This window comes from Solanum dulcamara, chromosome 5 (assembly GCF_947179165.1).
Source record: "Solanum dulcamara chromosome 5, daSolDulc1.2, whole genome shotgun sequence".
NCBI classification, from domain to species: Eukaryota; Viridiplantae; Streptophyta; class Magnoliopsida; order Solanales; family Solanaceae; genus Solanum; species Solanum dulcamara.
In genome coordinates, this window is record NC_077241.1 from 55,596,839 (window position 1) to 55,618,060 (window position 21,222).

General features: G+C 38.7%; 1 protein-coding gene across 3 annotated transcripts; it reads left to right on the forward strand.

The window, feature by feature from the left end:
- The first annotated feature begins 5,529 nt into the window (after window positions 1-5,529).
- On the forward strand, window positions 5,530-7,872 carry LOC129889236 (acyl-lipid (9-3)-desaturase-like). Of its 3 annotated transcripts, none has more exons than XR_008766855.1 (2): window positions 5,530-5,810; window positions 6,093-6,183. XR_008766855.1 is itself a non-coding variant. In XM_055964457.1 (2 exons), exon 2 carries the CDS (start codon window positions 6,086-6,088, stop codon window positions 7,427-7,429), a length of 1,344 nt encoding a protein of 447 aa, XP_055820432.1. In that variant the 5' UTR covers window positions 5,571-5,797; window positions 6,037-6,085; the 3' UTR covers window positions 7,430-7,872. The 3 variants fall into 3 exon arrangements, 2 of the variants coding, with proteins under 2 accessions (XP_055820432.1, XP_055820431.1); XM_055964457.1 differs by having other exon boundaries at window positions 5,571-5,797; window positions 6,037-7,872; XM_055964456.1 differs by having other exon boundaries at window positions 5,572-5,810; window positions 6,037-7,872.
- Window positions 7,873-21,222: the final 13,350 nt, after the last annotated feature.

A 21,222-nucleotide genomic window follows, 5' to 3' on the forward strand; every position in this document is an offset into this window, starting at 1 on the left:
GAAAATAATCATCCCAGCTACCCCTGAAGTCAATAACACAGGACTACAACATATCTTCTAACATCTGAATAGTACGTTCAGCCTGCCCACCAGTCTGAGGGTGAAATGTTGTGCTCAGACTCACCTATGTCCCCAATCCTTCTTAGAATGATCTCAAAAGGTTAGTTATAAACTGAGCTCCTCTATCCGATATTATAGATGTGTGGATCCCATGAAGTCTTACTATTTCCTTAATATATAACTTCACATAGTCCTTGACTGAATATATAGTCCTAACTGGAAGGAAATAGGCTAATTTTGTCAACCTATCTACAATAACCCATATAGAATCATACTTTCGTAGAGTGTGAGGTAGGTCTATAATAAAATCCATATTAATTGCTTTCTATTTCCAAGTCGGGATTTCTGTCTCCTATAATAGTCCACCAGGGTTCTGATGCTTGATCTTAACCTGTTGGCAATTCGGGCACTAGGTTATGAACTTTGCTATGTCCTTCTTCATGCCATCCCACCAATATAAACATCTGAGGTCATGATATATCTTTTTTGACCCCGAATGAACAGAATAATGGGCATAGTGTGCCTCTCCCATAATTTGTTGTCGTAGCTCTGCAATCTCAGGTAGACATAATCTTTCCCCATACCTCAACACTCCGTCAGGCGTGATCTTGAATGGGGTCTTTTTCTTTTGAAGGGTTGCATCTCTGTACTGTACCAGAACAAGGTCCTCGTATTGGCGTTTCTTTAGTTCTCCCATAAAAGAGGATTTAGCAATTCCTCAAACAGAAACTCCACCATCATCAAAATCAGCCAAACGGACTCCAAGGTTAGCTAACTAGCAAATCCCATGGACTATCCCCTTCCGTTCTGGCTGTAAATCTGCTAAGCTACCCATCGATTTATGGCTGAGTGCATCTGCTATAATATTTGCTTTCCCTGGGTGGTATAGAATGTCAACATCATCATCTTTCAGCAACTCTAGCCACCTTCTTTACCGCAAATTTAGCTTCTTCTGCTTAAAGATATATTAAAGACTTTTGTGATCCATGTAGACATCAATATATACACCATATAGATAATGCCTCCATATTTTCAAAGCATAAATTACTGCTGCAAACTCCAGATCATGAGTTGAATAATTTCTTTCATTCTTCCTAAGCTATCGGGATACATAGGCTATGACTCTACCATGTTGCATCAGTACATAACCTAGCCCAACACCGGAAGCATCACAATAAATAACATAGCTATCTGTTCCTTCAAGGAGAGTTAGGACTGGGCCGTATTTAACTTATCGTTCAGCAACTGAAACTTCATTCATAAGCATCGGTCCACTGGAACTTAGCCTCCTTCTGAGTTATCCTTGTTAAAGGCGCTGAAATTGAAGCAAACTTCTCTACGAATCTCTTGTAATATCCTGCTAGCCTCAAGATACTACATACCTCAGTAGGTATCGTAGGTCTAGGCCAAGTCTTTACGGCCTTAATTTTCTGGGTATCTACTCGAATACCATCAGCCCCAATAATATGTCCCAAGAACGTTACTGAACTCAACCAGAATTTACATTTAGAGAACTTAGCGTATAATTTCTCATGGTGGAGTACCCCAAATACCATCCTCGAATGATCTGCATGCTCCTCTTTTGACCGTGAATAGACTAGAATATCATCAATAAATACAATTACGAACAAGTCTAGGAATGGCTTGAACACTCGGTTCATTAGATCCATAAACACTACTGGAGCATTGGTCAGCCAAAAAGACATTACTCTAAACTCATAATGTCCATGTCGGGTCCTGAATGCAGTATCCGGAATATCTGCCTCCTTTACCTGCACCTGGTGATAGCCTGACCACAAGTCTATCTTCGAAAAACACTTAGCACCCTACAGATGGTCAAATAGATCATCAATCCTGGGGAGGGGATATCTTTTCTTTATTGTCACCTTGTTCAGCTTCCTATAATCAATACACATTCGTAGCGACCCATTTTTTTTCTCATGAATAGTACCGGTGCTCCCTAAGGTGATATTCTGGGCCTAATGAAGCCTTTTTCTAACAAGTCTCTCAATTGCTCCTTTAATTCCTTTAATTCTGAAGGTGCCATTCTATAAGGAAGAATATATATGGGCTGAGTATCTGGAAACACATCTATATCAAACTCTATCTCCCACTCAAGAGGAAGACCTGGAAGTTCATCTGGGAATACATCTAAAAATTCATTGACTACCGGCACTGACCGAAGAGTCGGTACCTTTGCTTCCAAGTTATGCACATGAACCAGATGATAAATATAACCCTTTCTAACCATCTTCCTTGCTTTGAGGTATGAAATAAATTTACCTCTTGGCGACACTGTATTCCCCAGCCACTCTATGATTGGCTCTCTTGGGAACTGAAACTGAACTATCTTGTTTTTATAATCAACATTAGCATAACAAAAAGCTAACCAATCCATACCCATAATAACATCAAACTCAGTCATATCTAACTCTATCAAATCTACCAAGGTAGGACGATTGTATATATCCACCGAACAATTTTTATATACTTACTTTGCTATAACAGAGTCTCCTACCGGTGTAGCTACCTCAAACAGTTCTATCAATTCAGCTTTTATTCCGATTCTACTAGCAACAAATGGAGATATATATGACAAGGTGGAGCCTGGATCTATCAATGCATATACATTCAGGGATAAGATCGATAATATACCTGTAACCATATTTGGTGACACTTCCTGATCCTATCTACTAGCTAAAGCATATATGCGATTCGAAGGGCCGTTAGAACTAGAAGCTCCACCACGGCCTCTACCACGTCCTGCTAGTGTTTGAATACCCTGCCCTATAGGGCGCATAGCCACAAAAGAAGATGAACCAGTAACTGACCCAGTAGGCTAAGTTGCACCACCTGGATTACCCTTGAGTGGACACTCTCTTATGATATGGCCTTGACAACTGCAAGTAAAACAAGCACCTATAGCAAAATGGCATTCCCCAAAATGAGGCCTACCACAATGAGCACATCAAGGCAAATGTGGTCTTGACTGACCCGAACTCCCGTGCATCTCTGAACCTGAAGCCCTAGAGCTCTGACCAGCTCCTGGATGCCCTGTACTATCAAACCTCTTACTAGTGAGCTGTGGGGGTGCACTCCGTGCTGGCTGAGAAGGATATCTACTATATGGCTGCTAAGGCTGCCTGCCTCGAAACTCATCCGGATAGCCAGCCGATCTAGCTCTCTTATGCTGGCCTCTGTCATAATCTTTGTCGGACAGACGCCCCATGTATCAATCTTTTTTTCCTTGTGCATATGCCTATACACGAGCAATATCCATACCTGGCTGAGAAGCCATTACCATAAAGCTATCAATTAAATAATGATCCATCCCCATCACATAACGATACACTCTATTGGCCATATCAGCTACAATAGTGGGCGGATGCCTAGCCAACGAATCAAACTCAAGGCTATAATCTCGAACGCTCTTACCATTCTGCCTCATATGTAAGAATCTATCAACTTTAGCTTGCCTCATCTCTGAAGCTAGAAAGTGGCCGAGGAAGGCCTCCACAAAATCATCCCATACCGCTGAAGGAGCACCCTTGCCCCTAGACAACTCCAAGGACTCATACCAATTAACAGCTACATCACGCAACCGATATGAAGCTAACTCGACAGACTCAGTCTCAGAAGCTCTAATTATCCTCAGTGTATGCTGCATCTGCCGAACAAACTCATGTGGATCTTCCGCGGGCTTCGACTCATAGAACTCTGGGGAGTTACAAGTCAAGAAATCATGAACTCTTAAGCTATCATGTCTGTTTGCATCATCTACTCCTAGCCCATGCCTGCGAGCCTGCCCTTCTATTTATCTGGTCAGTAACTGAACTGCATCTCTCATTGCCATATCCTCTTCCCCTGGCTGTGGAGATGGAGGCTCAGGTATTGAAGCCGCGGGAGCTGGCGGTGGAGCCGCCCCCTGATCTACAACTGCTGCTGCTCTAAGCTTCTTTGGAGGTGGTAGTGTAGCAGAGCTCGCTGACTGAAGTATAATCTCAGGCATGGATTGAGCACGATCCCTAGTAACTCTCCGAGTCTGGCTAGCCTCTCCTGCTACTGACTTTCCTTTCTGGGCAACTGTCGCCTTCTTTGGAGGCATCACTGTAAATATAGTAATCTATTAGGAAGGAATTATCCTAAAAATATAGCTCTATCACACGTTCTAGAATAAGAAGGAAAGATAACATCCTAAATGTCCTGTAGTTCCCTGTTTATAGATGTGGTGAAAAACACACCGATAAATAAAACTCTACTAGACACGGTCTGTAGACACTCTTTTGTTCAAACTGGAAAGCTTCTAAAAATATGAAGCAAATACTAGTTAAATTGCGACCCAAAAATGAATATTTGTACACTTCCCAAAGAAGCCCCTAAAACATTTAAATTTGTTAATATTTCATACGACTTAAGTGTTAATAGTTTAAGGTCCTTTTAAACTTGAAAGTCTTAATTACCCCTTCAAACATGAATTTTTGAAACTATTTACCCTTTAAACTATGTGAAATCTTAATTATCCCTAAATATGGATTTTTGAAATTATTGACCCCCTAATGTCACATGACATTACTTTGTTCAATTTATTTGACACATTCGTTTTTAGTCAATTTCTAAAGAAATGACACATTTTATATTTAGTAAAAGTATAACAAAATAATTTTTTGTGCCATGTGTCATATTAGGGTGTAAATAGTTCCAAAAATATATGTATGAGGGGTACTTAAGACTTCTCATAGTTTAAGGGATAAATAGTTTTAAAAATTCGTATTTGAAAAAATAATTAAGACTTCTCATAATTTAGAGTGTTTTTAATAAAGTGTGCCAAATTAAGAATGTTTTTAAATATTAACTCTAGAATAAAAATATAAATTAACCTATTACAGTCAGGGCAGACTTGATGCCTTTAAAAATAAGGCATCCGCCTTAGGCCCCATATTTTAATAATAATAAAATTATTATATGTTTTTTTTTTATAAAACAAATATATGGTATCATTTTAATTTGTTTGTCTTACTATATTGTATCATTTTAAATTTGTTTGTCTTACTTTTTTTTTAGTTTTTTTAAAAGAATATTTCTTTCATTTTTTTTAAAAAAACTTTTTAATTTTAATTTTTCACATTTTATATTTAAGACCAGAAGATTACGTGACATTTTGGTGTATTATACATATCTTTAATTTAGGACTATAAAATTTGAAAATCTTCTTTACTTTTTTTTTAATTTCATGTCAAGTCAAAAGCCGTCAAACGATTGAAACAAATGGAATTCTATTTGAAGAAAAAAAGTAAACATTTTTATTAAAAAGAAAGAGATATGCTATCTCAAAAATAATACAAGAATAAATTTAAAATAAAATTTATTTTAAAAAATATAAATTTAAGATCTTCAATTTATTTTTGGTTTTAGACCTCAAAATGCTTGAGCGTCCTGATTAGAGCATTAACCTAAAAATTGCATGTCGATGACAGCCTGCAAAACATACCCCCACATCCCTCGTACTGAACTTGCAAGTAGTTTTAAGATTTTATGCCTACCCCACCAAGGCCCATTGCCACCACTATGTTCCAAGAATTTGTACGTTCCACACCCCGCCTTTCCCCTCACTTCATCAATGCTACTCCATTGATTCACTCACTAAAATACACTCCCCAAAGAAAATATCTTCGATTTTCATTAAACAAATTCAAGAATTCATAATCCTTTACCTACGATTCTTTGCTAGACAGACAAGGTGAGCGGGCTCGGTAAGTCTTTTGAACAGCTTCTTAAACAGTTCGGTTACATATATAGACTCAAACTGAAAAGGGAAACTGCTAATTTTCTGAAAATATTGTTCTGTTGTGCCTCCTTTCATATGCCAACAATGTCTATAGTCGCACAAAAATAAAAGGGTAGAGAGAGCAAAATCTCAATTCAAGATTACATCTTTTTACTTATGATCTTACAAATTTTGTTTTTCTTTTTGAGAAGAATATAGGAAAGGGTCTTTCTCAGATCTCTTTTTCTATCATCTTTTCTTATGGCAGATTCAAGAACGTATATTACCAGTGAGGAACTCAAGAATCACAACAAACCAGGGGATCTGTGGATATCCATTCAGGGTAAGGTGTATGATGTATCAGATTGGGTCAAGGAACATCCTGGTGGTGATTTCCCACTGTTGAATCTTGCTGGCCAGGATGTCACTGATGCCTTTGTTGCATTCCATCCTGCTACTGCTTGGCAGTATCTTGACAAGTTCTTTAATGGGTTTTATCTCAAGGGTTATTCTGCTTCTGAGGTGTCTAAGGATTATAGAAGGCTTGTGTATGAGTTCACTAAACTGGGGTTGTTTGAAAAGAAAGGCCATGTTTGTTTATTCACCATGTGCTTAATGGCAATGTTGTTTTCCCTAAGTGTTTATGGAATCTTGTGTTGTCAAAGTGTGTTGGCACATTTGATAAGTGGTGGCTTGATGGGGTGTCTTTGGATTCAGAGTGGGTGGATTGGTCATGATTCAGGGCATTATCAGGTAATGACCACTCGTGGGTTCAACAGACTTGCTCAAGTCCTTACTGGGAATTGCCTTGCTGGAATCAGCATTGCTTGGTGGAAGTGGAACCACAATGCTCACCACATTGCTTGCAACAGTCTTGAATATGACCCCGATCTTCAGCACATGCCATTCTTTGCAGTATCTTCCAAGTTTTTCGACTCACTCACTTCTTATTTTTACAATAGGAAGATGAATTTTGATTCTTTTACTAGATTCTTGGTTAGTAATCAACATTGGACATTTTATCCTGTTATGTGTTTCGCTAGAATCAATTTGTTTGCTCAATCATTCATATTGTTGTTATCCAACAAAAATGTGCCCCATCGAATTCAGGAGCTTTTGGGGATGGTTTCTTTCTGGATTTGGTATCCGTTGCTTGTTTCTTGCTTGCCAAACTGGGGTGAAAGAATTATGTTTGTTCTTGCTAGTTTCACCGTAACTGGAATTCAGCATGTTCAATTCTGTTTGAACCATTTCTCATCTGAGATTTACGTTGCACCACCTAAAGGAAATGATTGGTTTGAGAAGCAAACTAATGGCTCTCTTGACATATCATGCCCTAGTTGGATGGATTGGTTTCATGGTGGATTGCAGTTTCAGATTGAGCATCATTTGTTTCCTACACTACCAAGATGCCAACTGAGAAAAGTCTCTCCCTTTGTGAAAGACCTCTGCAAAAAGCATGGTTTACCTTACAACTGCGTCTCCTTCTTGAAGTCTAATGTTTTGACCATCAGCACCCTCAGAGCAGCAGCTTTGCAGGCTCGGGATTTAACTAAGCCTGTTCCAAAGAATCTAGTTTGGGAAGCCGTCAACACTCACGGTTGAGATAGAGGAGCTCAAGAAAATCCATGGTCAATAACCGAGCCGGATCTGGTGTATCATAAGGGATTTTCCTTTTCTATTGATTCCTGCGGATTGGATTTCCTTTTTCTCATAGTAGATGGATTGGAGAAAAGTGCTTCCGCTTTTATTATTTATGCCTAGTATTGATCAATTCTAGCAACGATTATCTTCATCTCCATTTTGCTGGGAATGCATATCATTGTAATATCTAGAGAGAACAATCGTGTTCTGTCATTCTGTTAAGGCTTAGTTATTGTATTTGATCTAGATAACAGCAAGAGCAATTCATATTGTCTCTCCCTGGTTCGATTTAATCTATATTATCAGCATAGTAGTAGGTTTGCAGGTTGCTCCAGAACTTGTTTACTGCTCTAGCACCAGGTTAATCGTCGTTGTGTTTTGCTGCCTTTTAGCTCTTTTCCTCATTGTCACTTTGCCTAGGCCCTTGTTAAGTTTTGTTGTCTACTGAGTGTTTCGGAGTACAGGTTCAAGTTTGTAAAATATGTTTGTGGCAGGAATTCTCTATTCTCATGGCCGTCAATGGCATTCATGTGATCCACTGTCAATTATCGTTTTGTGCATTATATTTGGTTTTAACTGTGTTCGCATTAACAGTGTTCGCGAACACAGTTCTGAGTTTGTATGTGATTTTATATCAAACTGTAAACTAATTAAACTTCACTTTGGCAAAGTAGTTCTTATGAATCCTCTTTGCTTGTGGTTTGCAATAGTGTAGACGTAATACTTTGTTGTTCCTAAGATGCTACAGGTGGACTTTGGAGCTTTCTCTAAACTTGCAGGCCAACTTTCGTTTCATTTGGATGACTTTGCTGAAATGGTCAAAATGTTAAAAAGCATACATGTTATTTGCTCTTATCTGTCTGCTACTTCCATGATTGGATTATCCTTTGTCTATAAACAAACACTTCATTGCAACTCCAGCTGGATGTGGTTCTCCATTCTGAGACTGACAAGTGACTAGATCACTCTTTCATAGTTATGAAAACATTTCTTGATATTGTTTTTGAAAAAAAAAACAGCCGCCACGAAGTCTATTCGAAGGTGGACATATTTGGGATGCGATGAGTGCCCTGAATGATCCACTCTCCGTTTCAATTTGTTTCTTACTTTAATTTCCTCTTTACTTCGTTTGCTAAAGAATGTTTCTTTCCCTTAACTCTTTAGTTCTAAATTTTCACATACATGTTTAAGACCACAAGATTAAAGAGTAATGGGTGGGTTGAGCTGATATTTGAGATATTAAAATAAGCTGAATTAGAAATTGAGTTGGGTCTTGATATCACAACCCGAATTTGGGTGTAATGACACTTATCCTTTCCTACCAAACAAGTTAGCCTAAAATCCAACATTTGCAAAAAAATAAAGCGGAAACAACTTAAATATATAGATAAATATACCAAAGCAGAAGTCATAGTCAACTGTAAAATGCCCAACGGACTGGTTGTCACATGTACAATTCTCTAATATAACAGAAATAAAAATAAATACAAGTCTCAATATCTTTGTCACTCAAATAGAGAAAAGTATAATAAAAGGAAACAAAGAGATCGCCAACATCGAACATCTACCTCTCTAGTATCCTCACACTGGCCTCGGGTGAAGGAATGGGAACATAGTCATTGTTCGGACTCAGGACTTACACAAGTGTAGATAGCAAAGAGTGAGTACCATACAACAAGACACTCAACAAGCCAACTAATAAAGGAAAGTGAATCTAACAGATACTAGAACTCCTTTCCTCCTAACCGAACCTTCTCAACTACAACCTGCACAAAAAATTAACTCAATCTACTCTACATGGTTCATATAGCACATAGGTCAATAATAGTTCGTTAGTATCCCCGAAACAGTAGGAGCATATACACAACTTCACGATGACAAATAAGATATAATGCAATGCGATGTGATATCACGTAAAATGATGCATGTCTTCCATATCCGTACATATCCGTTGAATCTCAATCCAGAACCCATGGGGGACTCTAAGTCCATGCACCTGCCACGGACGTGTGGCCATATACCTTCTCTCTCATAGATAAATTCTGGCATGAAGTGTAGCCTGATCCCTATTTTCTCTCAATATGAATCCGTCAGAACCATTTCCTATCGACAGAAGTATCAATCTGCCAGAACCATTTCCCATTGACATAAGTATCAATCGAATCTCATCAGATTTTTTAGAACCAATGCAAATAAGCATATTCACACAAATAATGAAAAATGATAGTGTCCACAGTCACAACGAAATTCATATCAATGCAATTCACATCACACTATCAATAATAGATCAACATCAACAAGTACATCATTTACATCATTATGTGTCATCAAGTCTACATTTCATCACTTTTTTATGACATTTAAGATCAATTGGTGAGAAAGTATGTCCAAGTGAATTCCATAGTCAACAATGAGCAAATGAAATATTTATCAATTTCATAATTACATTTAGGTTGTCATAGCATTTCATCAAGTTCATGTCAAGTTCAAGTCAAGGAGTTCACATTTTCAATCAATATCATAGCACACATAGTCCTTTTATTACCCGATCGTCCATTAGGAAAAGTTCACATGATTATCATCCCAAACCTTATTCCTATTTCACCCCAACACATATACGAAAGTAAGTTCAAGTAGCCTACAAGATTTAAGGGGTTTTACAAGTTCACTTGTCTTAATCAATATCCGATCAATCAAGTATTTGAGCCTTTCCTTTCGAATAGCCTCCAACTCACCACAACCTAGCTAAATTATGATTCACAATAAAAAATCGAGTCTAACGACACCAAAAATACAAAATTTAGGAAAAAGGGTCGAAACAGTTCAAATTTCGATTCCGAAAATGGTGTTTAAGTCTGGAAATTTTTATACCAAAATATTTTTTGAAATATTTGAAACACATTGGAAAAAATTATTTTGAAAACAGAGTTGAAATCGACTCAAAATAATTATTTTATCAAAACCCAAGTTCTTAAACAAAACCCCAATTTCTTTAGTTCTAAAATCACAAATTCGAAGTCAAAATCCGTAAATAAACAATGGGTAATGAAGATTCTTAGATAAAAACACTTACCCAGAAGCTTTATCTCGATAATTCGTTTGAAAATCGCCTACCCGAGCTTCACAACCTCAAAAAATGGTAAAACAATGCCCCTTTTCCGACATTTTGAGAATTTTCACTAATCAGAGATTTTTAACTCATTGTGATTGCGACTGGGAGCCACGCGATCACGGTTCACTACAAGACCCTTCTCGATCGCGGTAGCCCCCCGCAACTGCGATACCCGAAGTATTACACCTACTTGATCATGAAGCATGTATCGCCTTCGCGATGCATAGTGCATTAGGCACCAGATAGCAGACCACAATTGTTCATACAAGGCAACAAAGTTTCCGAATGGGCCCTCAAAATTCGTTCGGAGTCCCGTGTACAGAAATCATAGATGCTACCACACTAAATTCAATATTTCAGAATCAATGAAATAGTCAAAATTCGAATTCAGGGTTTTCTTGATCCAGAACTCGATCGCCAACAAACTAACTTTAGGCCTAAAAAGATCAAAACGCCCTAGGAACTTCCAAAAAATGCACAGGAACTCTCCCTTGGCCAAAAATGATTCCCCAAATCAAACAGAGTCATCCTAATTCAATTTTGAGCATCTGAACTCCAAATATTGACCAAATTCAACTCTAAACTCAAAAATTCAATTATTTCCAACTTACGACCTCAAATCCTTGATATAATCCCGAATCTGATTCTGTCAACTCTCCTAGACCAAATTCCATATTCCAGAGCTGATGAAAGTCACATAATTTTATTTCAAGACTCGAAACTCCAAGTGACACCGAAAACCACTATTTGATAACTTAAGCCTTCAAACTCAAATATTTCCAAAAACCTTAACTTTTAAATGAATTTCACAAAACCAACTTCGAATACTGGTCAAACATGACTCGAGGCAACTATCATGAGGGGTAAAGATTCATTTTGCAAAAAATACCAAAAATGACCTTTAGGGTCATTACATCATCCACAACTAAAAACCATGTTCGACCTCAAACATAAAGTAAAGAAAAGTACATGGAACCTTGAAAAGCTGGGGATATCGGGTACGCATGTCATCCTCTGAGTCCCAAGTCACCTCTCCGACTAAAAGGTGTCTCCAATGTACCTTCACTGAAGCGATATCCTTGGTCCTGAACTTACGGACTTTTCTATCTAGAATGACTATGGACTCGTCCTCAAATTCTGGACCAAACTCTACCAAATCAAGGGAGATCACATGAGATTCGTCTAGAACATACTTTTGGAGCATGGAAAGATGGAAAACAAGATGTATCGCTAATAAGATGGGTGGTAAGGCCAATCTATAAGCCACCTTTCCCACTCACCCCAAAATCTCAAAATGTCCAATAAACTGAGAGCTAAGCTTTCCCTTCTTCTCGAACAACATCATGCCCTTCATGGGCGATACTTAGAGCCAAACATGATCACCCTCCATGAACTCCAATGGTCGAACTCTCTTGTATGCATATCTCTTTTTCCTACTCTGGGCAGCCAAGATCCTACCCTGAATCATACGAATCTGCTCTATGACATCTCTAAGCAAGTCAGTGTCTAAAGAGTCCATCTTAGTTGAATTAAACCAATCAATGGGAGATCGACCCCGACTACCATACAACACCTCGAATAGGTCAATCTAAATGCTGGAGTGATCGTTGTTGTTGTAGGAAAACTCCGCTAAGGGTAAATGTTGATCCCACTTAGCTCCGAAACCAATAACATAGGCTCGAAGCATATGTCCAACACCTGAATGGTTCGCTCAGCCTGTCCATCAGTCTATGGGTGAAAAGCTATACTCATATCAATCTTAGTACCCAAACCATGCAGTAATGCCCTCTAGAAGTGCAAAGTAAAGAACGAACCCCGATCAGAAACACTATATACCAGTATTTCATAAAGCCTAACAATCTGAGTGATGTACAACTGCAATAGCTTCTATACTTCACCTGAACTGGAATGAAATGGGTAGACTTGGTCAATCTGTCAACAACTACCCAAATGGAAGCATAACCACCTATAGAGGTAGGCAAACCCACAACAAAATCCATGGTAATCCATTCCTACTTCCAAGTAAGAATAAGCATCCTCTAAGCCACATCTCTAGGCTACTGGTGCTAACACTTGACCTGTACAATGGTCAAACACTTGGACACAAATTCTGCGATATCCCTCTTCATCCCACACCACCAATAATATTGGCTCAGGTCATGATACGTTTTTTCTGCACCCGAATAAATATAATATTGAGAATAATAAGCCTTCTCTAGAATCAATCTGATCAAATCACCCACCTTGGGCACATAAATCTTGCCCTCAATCCTCAAAACACCATCTGAATCAAGTTTAGCCTCCTTAGCTTCATCCTTCAACACCTTGTCTTGGATGAGGCATAACTTCTCTTCATCAAACTATCGCTCTCGAATTTGCTGAACTAATGTAGAGAGAGCCTTAATAAAAGTAATAAAACCTCTAATTTCCTCAGAAACTCTCAATCTAACAAAGATGTAGGCTAGCCTCTAAACATCCCTAGCCAAGGGCATCCTATGAACACTAATCGTGGCAAGACTCCCCATACTAGGAGCCTTCTTATTCAAAGCATCGGCCACCACACTGGCTTTTCTCGGATGATATAAGATAGTTATGTCATAGTCCTTTAGTAACTCAAGCCATCTACGCTGTCTCAAGTTCAGATCCCTCTAACTGAAGATGTATTGAAGACTCCAGTGATTAGTGAATACTTCACAATGCACACCACAAAAGTAATAACTTCATAGCTTTAACAAAAATACCACTGCCGCTAACTCCAAATCATGAGTAGGGTAGTTCTTCTCATGAGTCTTGAATTGTCTAGAAGCGTATGCAACCACTTTCTTTTATGTATCAACACTACACCTAAGCCAACTTCAGAAGCATTACAATAAACGGTGAAGTCCATGCCTTTCTTGGGTAAAGTCAAAATAGGAGCTGAAGTCAATAAAGTCTTGATCTTTTTGAAGCTCCACTCACACTCATCGAACCAATGTAAGTCTACTACCTTCTGAGTCATTCTAGTCAATGGAGCCACTATAATGGAGAATTCTTTCACGAAGCGTCTGTAATAACTAGCCAACCCTATAAAACTCTGAATCTCAATAGGGGAAGTAAGTCTAGTCTAGTCTCTACCTGCCTCAATCTTGTCCAGATCCACCCTAATACCCTTCTTGGACACCACATGTCCTAGAAATGCCACAGAATTAAGCCAAAGTTCACATTTAGAGAACTTTGCATATAATTTTTGTTATCTTAATTTTTAAATCACTAATTTCAAATGACAAGTATGATCCTCCTCTGTCTTGGAATACACCAAGATATCTTCAATGAAAACAATCACAAAGGAGTCTAGGTACGGAAGAAACACCCCGTTCATCAATTTCATAAACACTATTGGTGAGTTAGTGAACCCAAAAGACATAACAAGAAACTCATAATGTCCCTAACAAGTCTAAAAAGCTATCTTGGGAATATCCGATGACCTAATCCTCAGCTAATGGTACCTAGATCTCAAGTCAATCTTAAAGAACAAAGTCGCTCCCCGAAGCTAGTCAAACAAATCATCAATATAGGGTAAAGGATACTTGTTCTTTATAGTCACATTGTTCAACTGTCTATAATCAATGCACATCCTCATAGACCCATCCTTCTTCTTCATGAACAGAATTGGTGCACCCCAAGGTGACACACTAGGGAAAATTAACTCCTTACTAAAAAAATCCTACAATTGATCCTTCAATTTCTTTAGCTCAGATGGAGCCATGTGATATGGAGAAATAGAAATACGCTTAGTGCTCGGCTCCAAGTCATTAGCAAAGTCAATATCCCTATTTGGAGGAACTCCTGGAAGATCAGTAGGGAACACAACGGCGAACTCCTTAACAACAGGAATAGACTCCATAGGAGGTGACTCAGTGCTACTATCTAATATAAAATCCAAATAAGACAAACACCCTTTATAAACCAATCTCCGATCAAACATATAAGAGATGAACTTACTAGGATAAGAACCATTAGTACCCTTTTACTCGATCCTTAGGACACCAAGTATCGTTAAGGTAACAGTTCTAGCATAACAATCAAGAATAGCACAATAAGGAGAAAGCTAGTCTATACCCAATATCACATCAAAGTATACCATACCTAGAATAATAATGTCTACACAAGTATCATACCCGACCAAAGAAAAAAGACAAGATCAATACACTTGATCCACCATTAAGGGCTCACCCATGGGTGTAAAAACATGAATAGGCACGAGCATGCAATCACAAGTCAAATCCAATCTAGATGCAAAATACGTAGAAATATATGAGAATGTAGATCCAGGCCAAATAACACAGATGCAGGTCGATGGAAAACTGGGATGATAGCTATAATAACTACATCGGAAGCCTCAGCCTCAGGTCTCCTCGAAAAAGCATAACATCGAGCTCCCCTACCACCACCAGCCTGTACCATACCTCTACCTCACGGAACTGCAACGCCACTACCAGAGGCTCTACCACTTCCACATGGCTACCCTATTTCCCAACCTCTAGTTGGAGGCACCGAATCTCTCTTTGGATCCACTAAAGAAGTGTATTGGGGACCTAAATGAGTCTATAGAGGGATTTGTCGCATCATATGACTTAGATCCCCACAACTATAATAAGATCTCGGGTAGGAGGACTAATATGATGAACCCGATGGAATACCATAAATACCTCAGCCCAAACTATGGGACCCTCGAGCTACCTATCCACTTTTGGCCACTGGCATAAAAGCATGAATGCATCTCTGATGCTAAAATGAACTACCGCCTCTATGCGAACTTCTACCTCCAAATAAGGTGCTTAAAAACTTACCACTAGAACAGACCCTCTTGAGGACCCCAAACTCCTTTTTGACCATCAACTCTACATCCTTGGCAACACTCACTATGGACTGGAAGAAAGCCCCTCATGAGCCGATATGAAAACATATGATCAAACAGAGCAAGTCAAACCCTTTACAAATGTATAAAATCTCTCTTCCTCATCTGGAACCAACGTCATGGCATGTCTAGACAACTGGCAAAATCGTGCCTCATACTCAGCAATAGACATACCACCCTAGTTCAAATCCTCGAATCTCAAACTGCTCTCCTCACATACGCTCTATGGAATGAAGAAATCCTCAAAGGCACTACCAAAAGCACCCCGCTACTTTAGACCTTATAAATATCTTCCACCACTCTCTGCTCACCCATGGAGATGGAGTACGATGAAATAAACACCCAGGGAATCAACCATGCTCACTGACTCAAGTATCTCATGGAACAACGTCATGAACTCGTGAGCATCCTTGCTACTACCACCCTGAAACTGGGGTGGTTTCATCTTCTGAAAACTCTCACAACACTGTTGATCGGCTACTATTATGACCATATCTGGAGCAACCTGTGCACCGACAACCAGTCCAGGAACTAATGGTTGCTAGCCCACCTGATCCTGAACAACAGGGACCTAATGCTGGTCTATGGTCTATGCCTAAACTCTAGACTATGAGCCTTGTGGCATGCAAGCGGCACTCTGAGTAAAACTGTCTAACACACCCAACATCCTTAATAAGGTCTTTTTAGAACAATGGTGCTGCAAATCCTAGAGGAACGTGGCCCTCACCAACCTCAACATGTGGCTCTAGGAAGCCTCTCTAGCATGACCATGGGCTAGTACCCTTCCTAGGGAACGACCTCTAACTCAAGCTCTACCCCTACCCCTAGCTGGGGTCTCAATAATTACCTCGGGGACTACCTTCCCTCTATCCATAGCTGAATCTCTGGTCCTCGGCATCTGCCAAAACAACACGTGACAATCAGCACTAGAGATAATAACCACACATGATGAGAAATAATGAATAAAAGATGTTTTTAAATAATATTCATAGCCTCTAAAAGATAAGTATAAACATCTCCATATCGATCCTCGAGACTCTACTTAGACTTAGCTTATACACGTGAGACCTATGAACCTAGGGTTCTGATATTATATTTTCACAACCCGAATCAAGGTGTGATAATACTCATCCTTTCCCAATGGACAAGTCTTCCAAAATCATAATATTTGTGGAAAAATAAAGCTGAAACAATTTAAATAGATAAATAAACTTACAAAAGCAGAAGTCTTAGTCAACTGCAAAACCCCCCAAAGGACTAGTTGTCACATGTACAAGCCTTTAATATAATAGAAATGGAAATAAATACAGGTCTCAATATTTTTATAATTGAAATAGAGCAAACTATATTAAAAGGAAAAAAGAGATCGCCAACATCGAACAACTACCTCTTTAGTATCCTCACACTGGCCTCGGGTGAAGGAATGGGAAAAAGTCATTGTCCAGACTTGGTCCTACACAAGTGTAAATATCAAAGAGTGAGTACCAAACAACACGGTACTCAATAAGCCAACTAATAAAGCCAAGTGAATCTTATAAATAATAGAACTCCTTTCTTCCCAACCGAACTTCCTCAATTACAATCTACACAAAAAATCAGCCCAATCTACTCTACACATATCATAAAGCACCCGAATAAGTCATATTAGTTTCAAGTAAATCAATGACCAAAATAGAAGGGACATATACAAATCCTATAATATGTAATGCAATGCAATGTGATATCACATAAAATGATGCATGTCTGTCCTATCGACATACATCCGCTGGATCTTAATCTGAAACCCATGGGGGAATCTAAGTCCATTCAGCTTCCACGGATATGCGGCCCTATCCCTTATCTATCATAGATAATTCCAACATGAACGTGTGGCCTGATCCCTATTTCCGCTCAATATGAATCTACCAAAACTATTTCCCATCAGCATAAGTATCGATCGAGTCTCATAAGAGTTTTTAAAACTAATGAAAATAAGCTTGTTCACATAAATAATGAGAAATGATAGTCTTCATAGTCAAAATGCAATTCATATCAATGCAATTCACATCACACTATCAATAATATATCAATATCAACAAGTATATCATTTACATCATTATGAGTCATCAAGTCTATATTTTAAGATCAATCGGTGAGCAAGTATATCCAAGTCAATTCCATAATGAACAATGAACAAATGAAAAATTCATCAATTTAATAATCACATTTAGGCTACCATAGCATTTCATCAAGTTCAAGTAAAGATGTTCACATTTCCAATTAGCATCATAGCATACATAGTAATTTTATTACCCCGATCTTTCATTAGGCACTATTCACATGATTATCATCCCAAAACTTATTCCTATTTCACCATAACACATATATGAAAGAAAGTTCAAGTAGCCTACAAGATTTACGGGCTTTTAGAAATTTACTTGCCTTAATCAATATCCAATCAATCAAGTATTTGAGCCTTTCCCTTCTAAATACCCTCCTACTCACCACAATTATAATGACCTGTTTCATTCATTAGGTATAGGCCAATGGGAAAGGAATCTGGGCCAGAAAAATTTAGGTAGTGACTTTAGAAAATTTGAGCCTAGACTAGACTTGAATAAATTATGAGTCAGGTGTGGTCTAGGGTGACTCGATAATGGGTACGGGATAAAATTTCTTATTCAAGTATTTGAGTTGATAGTAGAGACATTAAGAAGCCTTTACTGCTTCACAAAATTTCTTTTGGGTGAGTAAAACTCCCAAAATTAGATTTGGCATGAAGGGTATGATTTAGGACGTCATGGGTTGAGGGTGTGTTACGAAATGGGAGTTTGGAGCTCAAGTTATGATCTCTCTGTTTCCACACATCTTTCCTTAGCGATATTTCTCATGCTAGCGCGGGATGGTCCTGCTGGAGCGGTATAAATGTGAATTAAGTCAAGAAAAAGTGTAAAAATGATTTTAGTCATTCCCAGCTTGTTCTTAAATGACCAGAAGCGACCTAGGGCGATTTTCTACTGGTTTCCACCACACTTTGTGCCAAAGATAATTAGTTTATTCCCTAAACTTATAAATTGATTCCTAGAATCTATAACCTAGGGTGGGTGATCTTTTGGGGAGGGTTTTGGCTTAAAATTAATGGTGGGATATAGCCCTAAAATGGGGGTTAGGATCATGAGTTTGGTTAAGGATGAGAATTATATTATAATTCACGTTAATTAGGCCATTCTATTTATCCTTGTATGTATTTACTGTCTTTAGACAAAGAACAAGCTGAACGAACTCAGAAAGGAAAAGCTCTTGCACTTTAGAGTTATCAAAGCTCGAATTCGAGGTTAGTGATAGTTTTGTTTCCCGTATGTGATTCATATACTTGATAAATTACTCCATTATATGCATATGTGTATATTAATAGGGATGCATGCTATGAGTTATGTGAAATGATCACTTACTCGCCTGACTTACGATGAACCTGTTCTTAGTAATATGATGGTTGTCTTTTGATTGTAATTGTGGCTAATTTATATATTTGGATCGGGTGTCATGTTTCGACACACTTTTGGATTTGATGTCATGTATCGACATACATTTGGATTAGGTGTCATGTTCTGACACAAACCTTGGATCGGGTGTCACATACCGACACATAAATAAATATTTGCAGGTTCCATGAGAGAACCCTTATGTGAAGTTGCATGATATTGAGATTGATGAGCTGTGATATGTTTGAGTACTGATTAAGATGGAACTAGTTAAGTGTATTATGTATAAATGTTCTTACTATGTTGGTTTAATTTTCCATGTCTCGCTTACTAGCTAGCCACGTGATCCTACTAGTGCACCATTGATTTTATGTACTGATACTGCACTTGTTCTATTTTTATTGAATACAGTGCATATTCGGCCTCTTGCGGAGAGACCCCGCCTAGAAGATCACTAGCTGCCAAGAGTTCAAGGGTGAGACGATTCTTACGGGCAACCATGAGCTCTTCTTATCTTGAGTCCTTCCTTCAGGACTTAGACTTTCAGACGATATCTTGTTATGTTCTTTCGAGGTTGCTGTTACACCCCGCACTCTTGAGCTCGGAACATCTTCTTGAGTTCCTTAGACACTATCATGTGAGCCGGATAAGCTACGACACTATCAAACAACTCTAAGGAAAGAAAATTATGATACCTCGCGAGAAGGGAGGTTGGAGATAAAGTCATAAGAATCCGGAAAGAGTTGGAGGCAAAGAAATGAGTCGTAGGACTCGATTTACCTACGTAAGACACTAAGTTAAGAGTCTTATACACTTAAGTTGCTTAAGGATATACCAAGCCTACATAGCACGGATTACATAGGCTCTTAAAATAAAGTGAGATGACAAACCTACGAAAGGAAGCAAAAACTAGTTTCCGAACTTATGAAAGCAAAGCAAGCAGGTGACAAGCAGGTAGGTGACACACCTAGGTGGGACCCACACTGCCACATGGCAGCATGTGACTGGCCGAATAAGTTGAGGTGGCACCCTAGGAGGCTGCCACGTGTCACCCTAGGGGCTGCCACGTGGCACCTTCTAAAAAGGTGTATATATATGCATTATGTGACTCTTAACTTGTTCATTATCCAAAAATCAGCCAAGGAAGTTGAGAGAAAACGTGAGAGAAAGAGAGAAAGCTAGGCAGCCACGGATTGAAGAACCCGTTTTTAAAGAGGACTGCTGTTACTAATACTATCATAACTCCTTCTGTATAGTTCCGTTTCAAGTGATTCAAGATGTTTTGGAAAGCTATTTCATAGGTCTATAACTTTAGTTTATCCTCTGAAACCCAGTTTTTCTTTTATCAGCTCGAAAAAGGGTGATGAAGTATGGGGTAGGTGCTGCCCAGATTTCGTTTTGGAAATCCTACACAGACTGCTGTTGGTATTTTGGGCATATCTCTTTGTACAAAATTTCTGTAGGGATGATTCTAAATGGTATGCGACCTTGAGACACATGTCTATAACTTTCATTGAGAACACAAATCCTGTTACCGTCAATTAGCCCTTCGAAACTAAGGGACAATACGAGACAGTAACCTGCCCAGAATTCACGTTTTGACAACTTTGGTGAATTTTGACCAATTTCGGGTGAGGTAAGGTCTTACCTTCTAATTTGAAGGTTATGGTGTTTTTATAAGGTGTATTAAACACCTTTTAGGCTGCTGGAAGTGTAAAAATGTCATAGCAATGTTTAACGTTCGAAGCAATCCAAATTGTAGTCGTTATAGTCGAATTGTTGTCGAAGTGAAGTGTTGTTAGTGTGAGTGGTTGCTGCAGGGGTGTGAGGTGTGGTTGCAGGGCCTAAATGTGTTTTAAAGTGGTTTATGGTGCTGCTGGTTGAAGCCACATGACCCCTCGTTGTGTATAATTAAAGGCGTTACAAAATAAAGGCTAGACGCCCTATTGTGATATCGTATTTTTGAATAAGTCGTTTGAAGTTTATGTTGTATATTGTTGTTGCGAATTGCTTAAACATATGCTGCAGGTTGTTGTTGTTGGTTGGCTGTAGGTCTTAGGGACCTAATTGGAAATCCGGATAGGGCACATTGTAGGGGAGGTGCTGCCCAATTTTCGTTAACGCCTTAACTAGTTGAGGAACTAGTCGAGAAGGCGAGCGAAGGGATGAATGTGATGAATACTCGTGGGTACTCTAAGTTTCTGAAAAGTCCAAGGTTGTTAATACTTGCATTACTTCCATGTTAAATAGGTTTCGAGGACAACGAGGTGGACGTGATTAAGAG